This window comes from Urocampus carinirostris, chromosome 12 (genome assembly GCF_059441175.1).
Source record: "Urocampus carinirostris isolate Australia breed hairy pipefish chromosome 12, RoL_Ucar_1.0, whole genome shotgun sequence".
Lineage (NCBI taxonomy): Eukaryota > Metazoa > Chordata > Actinopteri > Syngnathiformes > Syngnathidae > Urocampus > Urocampus carinirostris.
Window position 1 is genome coordinate 16,457,074 of NC_142360.1, and position 9,633 is coordinate 16,466,706.

The 9,633-nt window shown below is 40.5% G+C and overlaps 1 protein-coding gene across 1 annotated transcript; it reads right to left on the reverse strand.

The window, feature by feature from the left end:
* Positions 1-2,805: 2,805 nt before the first annotated feature.
* Positions 2,806-8,028, reverse strand: c12h1orf52 (chromosome 12 C1orf52 homolog). Its single transcript, XM_088349445.1, has 3 exons — positions 7,559-8,028; positions 6,205-6,424; positions 2,806-3,375 (listed from the first exon to the last, which is right to left on the reverse strand). The coding sequence occupies exons 1-3, from the start codon at positions 7,859-7,861 to the stop codon at positions 3,215-3,217; spliced, it is 684 nt and encodes a 227-aa protein (XP_088205571.1). The 5' UTR covers positions 7,862-8,028; the 3' UTR covers positions 2,806-3,214.
* Positions 8,029-9,633: the final 1,605 nt, after the last annotated feature.

The window sequence follows — 9,633 nt, forward strand, 5'->3', positions numbered from 1 at the left end:
ATCAATAGACCCCATTTTGGCTGGATGCCGCTAAAGAATCCTTTATGTGGAAGCTGATTAAACAATCTATGTTCATTGTTGACACTTCATAATGAAAACCCACAGAACAAACTGTAAACACCAAAAACTGCCAGCAAATCTACCAGAGTAATTTGATTGGGTGAGCGGTAGCGATGGGTGGGTGGTTTTATAAACACAGCGCACTCCCTTCTACCACTGGCCCAGCTCTGTCTGCACTGAAGGTAAATTCGTTGGTATCAACTGAAAGAATGTCATCAGTTTTTTTTATTACCCCCAAAATTGGGATTTTTTCCCCCCCCTAGATTCAACAACCATACTGGAGAACATGTGGAGAGGTAGACGTTGACCACATACATATATTTTGGCTTTGCCTTAAAATACAAGTTTATCTGGAAAAGTTACGCTTCGTTTTAAAAAATATATGGGATATGGAATACCTAATATATTCAAAGTGCTCTATTTAGGCCATCTAACAGAAGAAATATTACTAAGAAAGAATGCATACCTAGATACAAGTTTATCATTAAATGTTATGCAATGAAATAAAAAAAAATGTGCTGAACAATTAGCTTTTATCTGGAAAGCAGGTCTGGCAGTTTTCCTGAAATTTGTCTTAAAATATATGGTGTGGCTTGTTCAAATAGTAATTATTTTTTGTCTTTATGGCCCTTTGGGTCAAAAATGATCTCAACCCTCATTATAGATAAACAATTTTGTGCATGTGATGTTCCTGTGTTTATCGGAGGGAAGTTCTAAAACATGCAATTCTCCAGTTTCACTTGCATGACACAAAACAGTGGCATTTAGTGGTCAGTAATTCCACGGTGTCCTTTGAAAGTTCATATTTTCTTTCTTCCTTGAAACTGCATTTGATTATATCTAGCAGAGACCAAAAAGGGCAAAACATTGAGGGGTGGGAGTGGACAGATCATTTACGTTGAAACCCAAGTTGACACCGACATCAATACTTACCCAACAAGATCAATAATTCTATTTTCTTTTTCAGATCGAGACTTCCTGGATTGCCTCAGTGATATATTAATATTTCATTGAATTTAAATTGAGGTTATTCTGGCAACACGTTAATAAACCATAGATATTAGTTATGATTGTGAAAAACATGCATAGATAAAATCTCATAAATCCATTAATGTACTATTTGTAATTAAGCCTTATCAATATGCATGCGTCGACTATACATAACAGTTAGTGAAAAATAATTAGAAACAGTGATACATTTGAATACAACAAAAAAGATGGCACTTCCTCTTCAATATAGTGAAATTTCAACACGTCCAAAAATGACATAGGCAATAGAATCAAGCACATACCAATGTCGTGAAGATTGGCATACAATAATTATAGTCACAAATGAAAGTATGAAAATTATGTGCCACCAGAAAAACCACACGCCTCTGGCATAACACCAAAAGGCTGTTGGGATGTTCTTAGTAGTGTAATAGTGCCACCTAGTGTCAAAATCAGCACAAACACAGCGATTTATCTTTCCTTTTTAGTAACTATTGCTGGTGGCAAATGTACAGCAACTGTAACCTAAAACAGATGACAATTTGATACAAATCAGGTCAGGTATGGGAGCACGCGCCGCAAAGGCACTTTGCCGTGCTCACCCTAACCCTGCGCTCTCCAGGCCATCGCCCAGGCAGATGCCAGGCCCATGACCCAGCCCTCCATGGATCCTCCCAGCTGCGAGAGCCACGATACACGCGGGCGACCCACTCGGCGGGTCCAGCCTCTCGGATCCCTAACAGATAGGATTTGATGAGCTGGGTCCTCTGGAGAGAACTGCGCCACATGTATTTAGAAACACAGCTAGTGCTCCAAAATCTGGCATGTAACACGTCCCATCTGCGCCCAGTCGAGCACCTGTTGGTTACACACGTAGTCATTCCATCGGAACCCGTAGACCTTGTCACAAAGGAATCCAGTCTACGCCTCAGGCCCTCCGCGAGCGACTAGGCTTCACAAGAGTAAAGCAAGGTTGATAATGCCAAGGACGTGAACATGCGGACTTTCGTCTCAGTGCTCAGATAACGGGAGCGCCACACGGTCTTGTTGAGCGAGTTCATCGCTCCGTGTACGATGCCAAGTTGACAGGCGATCTCTGCTTCACACCAAGTGGAACGGTGAACCACGCTGCCGAGGTAGGTGAATTTTTTTCACACTCCCACCCTTCATAATCGAAATCAGCGTCCAACAAGTCGCCCAAGACCTGGACTTTAGTCTTCATCCATGAGACACGCAATCCCAGCAGCTCCGCTTCCTCACTCAGCGTCAGGAGTACCCCGACCATGGCCGCCTGGGTTCCCGCGAAGATCCCTGCATCATCAGCAAAGTCCAGATTTGTGATCCGTTCCTCACCAAACGACACTTGGCAGCCCCCCGCCCCACTACTACCCCATAACTCGGTCCATGCAAGCCTGAAGAGGGACGGGGCTAGCACACAGCCCTGTCTCACCCCGGAATCCACCAGGAAGTAACAGTAAAGTGTACCCCCAAACCCTCACAGCACCCCCTTTACCCGAATACAGGGCAGAGATGAGTCGGAGGAGCTGAAATGGGATCCCGCAGCGCTGCAAGACCTTCCACAGAGCGTCCTTAACTGAGTCAAACACCTTCTTGAAGTCGATGTACACTGCAGAGACCCAAATTCACGAAAGCGCTCGATGAGGACGCGAAGCGCAAGGAATCAGCCCACCGTCGATACAAATTGATGAGAACCGAACACACACACACACATTGGAAAAGAACATTAAAAAAAAACAACATTATAAGTTTTATTTTCCCTTTAGGTTACAATACCAATGTGATACGTAAGGTATCTGTTTAACAACGACAATATTACAAATTGATAATAATTACTTTCTTAAGTGTTTAATTGAACTATATAATTACATGAATTGTTTCAAAATAACCTGATATTGGGAAATAAAATGACAAAGTACCTGCAATATTTCAAAAAGGAGGCGCAGTCAAATGACAACAGAGGGCTGAATTGGTGCAGCAAGACAAACTTTTAAAGTTTAACATTTAGCACACTTTAGTTGAGCTGCACGCAAAAAATTTCTAGTCTATAATGACACTCACATCAAACTTATCTTTACGAATCAAACTTAATACAGCGTTAAAACTTGAGTGAGAAAATGGTTACGTTTTGTACCAACTTGCAATTTCACTCAGCTTTTTGTCTGAGAATTCGTTTTTCCTCTTCAACAAAACTCTTGTCGGATGTTGCTTGTCCCATATCTCTCTTCCTTTTCTCCTTTTGCTGGAAGCTCTCTACACGCCGTTTCTTAGACGACGAAGCGGAAGGTGATGTCTTGGATTCCTCATCTAATCAGCAGATAGGACAGTTGTGGTGGAATAGTGAACATGGGGAATTTTAAATCATTCTAAAAAAAATCAACAATAACTATTAATTTGATCATGTCATATGTAGAAACGAATGAATAAATAGATAAATCTGACAAAGAGAGAGAGACCCCTCACTACTTCGCTCTTAGGTCATTGCTGGTTCACTCCTTGCTGGATTTTAAATTAAATTGTGTTTATTGTCATTGTTATCAACGCATCGTGTTTGTAATTGACAGCAGACAGCAGGGAGAGATTAGAGGGCTCTTTGTGTTGGGTAGGTGTGTGTTTGTGCGTGGGACTGTGATAGGCCGGTTATTCTGTCAAACAGTAGGTTTGGGCATGCGCAGTCAACATATCAGAATCAAAAGAAACAGTGGGTCCTCTGTGGATTGTTATCGTATCGGGAATACACGGAGGCATCGTTGGAAGGAAAAGCAATAGCCTGGCCCACAGATATCTATAGAACACTCGATACAGTATGTCACAAAAGTGCTGTTCAAATAAACATTATGATGAAATCTCTGCAGAAATATGAGGCGTGTACTCAGTTTTGTGACATACAGTACATAAGCTTGCGTGGCAGCCCGCTAACTAGGGTGCCTACATGGCGGCCACATTGGTCGGGGAAAAGGATTTTTTTTTTTTAAATCACAAACTAAAAATTATTAAAACAATTCATGAACAATTATACAGGTAAAAAAAATACGGCATTGAAATTTTAGCACTTTATATGAAAAAAAAAATTGACAATTCAAAATCAGCTGGACCACACTGGGGTGGATGGGGCGTAAGTGTTTAAGTGGGGGCTCTTCACTCATACCTGAAGCTGTGCATGGACGAATGTCCTCCAATTTAGTTTTAATTTTGTTTGATGACAAAAAAACATATTTATTCAAGACTATTTATGTGTTGCGTTTTATTATTTGTTGATCTTTAGTTGTTATTTTGTCACTCTCAATGATGTCATCTTGAGGAATGTTTGCCACATTGGGGCTTTTATGAATGTGTGATGCTACTTTGCAGATTTTACTTTTCGCGATTGGTTCTGATCCCCATTAGCCGCGAAAAACGAGGGATCTTTGAATATGCCATATAAATAAGTGAACACATGAATAATTCACATAAACCTATATATGTAACATGAATGCAATGTATTATTTTTCTACATAACAGGATTGGTCTTCCACAAAACAAAGCTGGGAGATCTGGCGGTGGTTTGCGATTTGTTTGTATCTGAAAAATCTCAACCCTTAATGATCAATTTTGAGGTAGCCACTGATATGAATCAGGTTCATAGGCAAGCATTTTTGAATATAGGCAAAAAGAAGCATTATACACAAACACTCTGATCTGTAAATTACACTACCCGCCACTTTTATAATAAAAGCAATTTATCTGCTGTGGCTTTATTGGTATAACAATTTTGATGCCCTTTGACAACTACTAATACTAATTAAATTGTTTTATCATAAAATTAAGCAGAAGAACCAAAACAAAAATACAATTCAAGTTTTCAGTTTAATGGTATCCACAATACAATGAGATTCTTATACTCAATTCTTAAACTTTGTTCTATATGCACAGTGTAGAGCAGGGGTCGGGAACCTATGGCTCGCGAGCCATATATGGCTCTTTCTATGAGTATCTGTGGCTCAGAGACCAATTTGATTGCATGCAAAATTTCTCCATCTTGTTCAAAACCGGAGTTGTCTATCCTATCCAAGTACACGTAAAGCCAAACCAAAGATAAACACGAGAATAACACTTCGCAGTATATATAGGGCACGCTTTTCACTACAATTTACAGTCAAGGTGTCACACAAAAAAAGGGGGAAAAAAAACTCGTTTTGGCTGTACAACGCTAAAGAATCCTTTATTTAAAAGTTCACTATATAATCTGTGTTCAGTGTTCAGATACTTTATGATGAATCCACAGAACTGTAAATACGCCAAAACACCGGAAGAGAACTTAGTCATTTGATTGGGTGAGTGGGAGGGATGGGTGGAGCTATGCAAAAAGTACAAGCATTCCCTCCCATCTCTCGCCAAAGGTAAGCACATAAGGCTCCCTATTCTCAGAATGTTGTGACGTTTTTACAAAATAAATGCTTGCATCTGGTTTTGAAACCAATATGTATGAAAAAAAGGGTCAAAAGGAGTTTAACCGATCTTGAGTAATTGCAAGAAAGAGACAAGTTTAAAGTGGTATGTTTGTTGAATTTGGGACAGGGGCTCTGGCATTATTCTCTTTTCATAATTTTTATCAAATCATCAAAAATAAATGTGCTGAAGACTAAGCTTTTGTCTGGGGCGCCGGTTTAGCAATTTAGTAAATTTGTCTCATAATATATGGTGTGGCTCTTTCCCAAAATAAAATTAATATTTTTTGCTTTTATGGCTCTTTGAGTCAAAAAGGTTCCCGACCCCTGGTGTAGAGGTTAAACGCAAAACAAAACAGTTCCTATGAAAGTGCCACTGCTCCCTAGTGTAGTGGAAGTACAATTGCGCTTGATTCTTTGGAAAGTTAAAAAATTAAATAAATAAAAAATTCTGAGGTCAAACATGTCCACGTACCCCTTGACGGAGCCTCTCACCCACCAACGGGGGGCCCGTCCCACAATCTAAGGACAACTGAGTATATTATAAGTGGCGGTATGTGTAGTGGAAGAACAACACAACATTGGTGGGTTGCCCAAACTTTTTCATGCGAACATATCACAGATATTTTTTTGTAAACTTCGCAAGACGGTACAATATTGCCACAAAAAGTGTTGTTATAGTAATCATAGATTAAGAAGCTATCCTGACCTGCCTGAGTTGGGTCAGCATGTTGCTCTTCTGGAGGAAGGAATTTGGCTTTTTCTGTGGGCCCCTTTGGTGCATCTTCACCATTGTCCTCATAGACATTAGACCACTTTATAGCCATGTCCATTCCTGGAGGGGGTCCCTTCTTTTTCTCAGGCTCTGCCGTATAACTTTGAGGAGGGGGCACAGCATTTGTAAGCCATGGCTTAAACTCCCTGGGTTCCTGAAAACAGCAGAGTAAAGCAGAACAAACCAGAGAAATATAGTAGGTCAGGCGACTGCTGAAATAGGACTATAACTGTAAATATATCATCTTTAAAAGACGAGCATTTGGTATCTAATCCATGAGCTTTATCTGCCACTTAACACTACAGCATGGTCTCCAACCTGAGTAGCCCGCAAGCAGGTTCTGATAACAGCTCGCCAGTGAAATTAGATCTCTAACTGGTATGCTGTTTTAGTGGTTGACTGGGCCCATTTTACTTCTCATGAATACAACCTTGTAATAACATAGAAACAAGAGATGTTATTTTAGGAATGCATAGAAGATTGGTAGCCCTTCAAGCTATTCCATAACAAAAAGTGTCCCTCATCTTATTTGTTTACGAGTCTGTTCACCCAAGAAAGGGGGGAAGGAGTTTTGATGTGACCACCATCTCACATAGGCAGTCAGGTAGGTTTCTCCAGATGTGAAAAATGGCCCAAAAAGCTGACTCAGCACTTTTGTTTGGTTGAATCTGCATGTTTTTCACAAAAAAAGAGCAAGAGGATTGCTTGACAGCTTCTTTTCAACTTCCAGTCTGAGGTTTTCTTTTTTCTCCTTGGATTCTTTGCAATCGGAGGTTAATCGTTTCTAAACAATTACATATTCGAGCTGTTTGTGCAGAAATGTATTCTCCATCTGGACTCAGTCTTACTCTTTGGGATTTACAATCTCATGTGCTCATGACTAAGTTTTGCATCTCAATTTGGTTGATGCTCAAATAGGGCACATAAATTCTAGTTCTACATTAAAACAGGGAACTGAAACCCTTACATTTTATGGAGCAGTTTGGAAGCATGATTGACCTTGCAACATAAAATGTTGACCCGTTGCCAAACTTGTTGGCCTTGTGGGCATGAAGAAGAAATCGGATTGTGTGAATGAACCTGCTAATAGTGTTGATTCTGGATGCCATGCGAAGGTTAAATGGCTGACTAGAGAACATACTGCTAAAATGCTTAAAATGTTTAATAATATGACAAAATTCAACGTGTACAAATGAGATGTGGTAACGCCTAGAGACAGACTTCCAAAATAAGCACATTTATAGAAAATAAACAATCTTCGACCATGATAAATTAAAGATAGTATTACCTCTTCGGGAGCTTTAACAGCCAAAGTATCCCAATCTATCTCCTTATTTAGAGGGTTGTAGAGAAACGCTGGCTTGGCCACAGAATTAAATAGCTCGTCGGGTTTAGGTAAACGACTTTCGCCCGTCTTTGGATTCCTTTCTATTAGGGAAATGTTTGATTTGTTTCCCGTTGAGTCAGTCTCTGATTTCGGATTTAAATCTTTCCTACGATCTTCAGCCTCCTCGTCCGAGTTGCTACTATCACTCAAATCGTCGTAACTCGAAAAAAAGCCCAAAGAACCAGTTTTCGTATCCTCAGCCATTATATATGGCTAATAAGCTTTTCATGTGAATTGAGCATTTAAATTCAAGTCATTTTTTTTATGACTGACGAGCAAAACCGCATCAAGTCGTTTACGTTTCCACAACTATTGTTATCTACTCCATTTTGAAACAGCCCCCAGAACAGCCGTAAAGTGTTTCTTTCAGTGGATGTCGTAAATTTGTCGCGAAGATAGCTAAAAGGGAGACCCTCTTTAAACTTACGGCAAGCCGCCGAAATGAATGCATTAAAACGTCTCATCTCATCTCATTAGCCGTATCGCTTATCCTCATTAGGGTCGCGGCGGGGGCTGGAGCCCATCCCAGCCATCTCCGGGCAGTGGGCAGGGGACACCCTGAACTGGTTGCCAGCCAATCGCAGGGCACACAGGGACAGACAACTCATTCGCTCATTCACACCTAGGGACAATTTGGACCGGCCAATTCACCTGAAATGCATGTTTTTGGAATGTGGGAGGAAACCGGAGTGCCCGGAGGAAACCCACGCAAGCACGGGGAGAACATGCAAACTCCGCACAGGAAGTCTGGAGCTGGATTTGAACCCACGACAGGTTCCCATGACATGAACTGTGCCGCACAAGCGCTAACCACTGCGCCGCCGTGCTGCCCCGCATTAAAACGTAATATGTTAATTAAATACCATAATCAAAATACATTTGATTAAAAAACATGGTGTAATCTTCTGCGTGCAAATGAAAAAGAAAAAAACTTTGGATTTTTTTGTTTATTTCAAAGTCGTGATGGCAAAACTAATTTCTTTGTAAAAGGCTGGTGGAAAAAAAAAAGAAAAGTTGTGGTTTGGTCACTTTGAGTTTTTGTAGGTGCTCTTCTTTCTTTTTTTAGCACTCGTTTTTGGGCGCACGGTGCATTAAAACAACATCTAGTGGTAAAATACTCACTGTCCCTTTGATGTATGCAGCCCACGCAAATTATGGATTCATTTTACTTTAATCGTTGACATTTTATCGATCTCATTTTGTGTAGCATTTTTTAAGATGTTTTAGAACAGTGGATTTTTTTAAATAAATCAAATCTGAACTTTTCTTGTGGAAAACCCAATTCTGCCTAACCTCACCCAGACCCTAGCTCCCGTGGCCCTCAAGTGAATTGAGTTCGTGAACCCTGGTGCAAACATTTGCGGTTTGATGTTGTATTTGTTGTCCTTCCATTAGGTTACTGTCAAATTTTAGTATTTGATTATACTATAAATCCATCCATCCTTCGATCATTTGCACTGCTTATCCTCAGTAGGGTCGCGGGATGTGATAGAGCCCATCCCATCTGTCTTCGGGCAGTGGGCATGGGACCCACCTGGGGAACATTTGGACCGGCCAATTAACCTGACATGCATGGTTTTGGAATGTGGGTGGAAACCGGAGTGCCCGGACAAAACCCACCAAGCACGGAGAGAACCTGCAAACCCTGCACAGAAAGGGAGGTTACTGGATTTGAACCCATTACCTCGAAACTGTGTTGGGAATGTGCTAACACACTCAGCTGTGTTGTCCCTAGCCTAAACTGCAGTATAAATATTATCCATACAGTGTATATTAATGAATGAACATCATCATTAATATGCGCCATGGCTTAATTTTTGACCATCGCGGATATTTGTGGTTGAGGTATTTTATGTTATTATTAGAAATCTAAATATAATCATAATTTGGGGGGGGGAAGGCCAATACTACTAATAAGTAGCCATAATATTGACCAAAACAATAATGACTTTCACTTTGAAGTTGTTATTCTATTC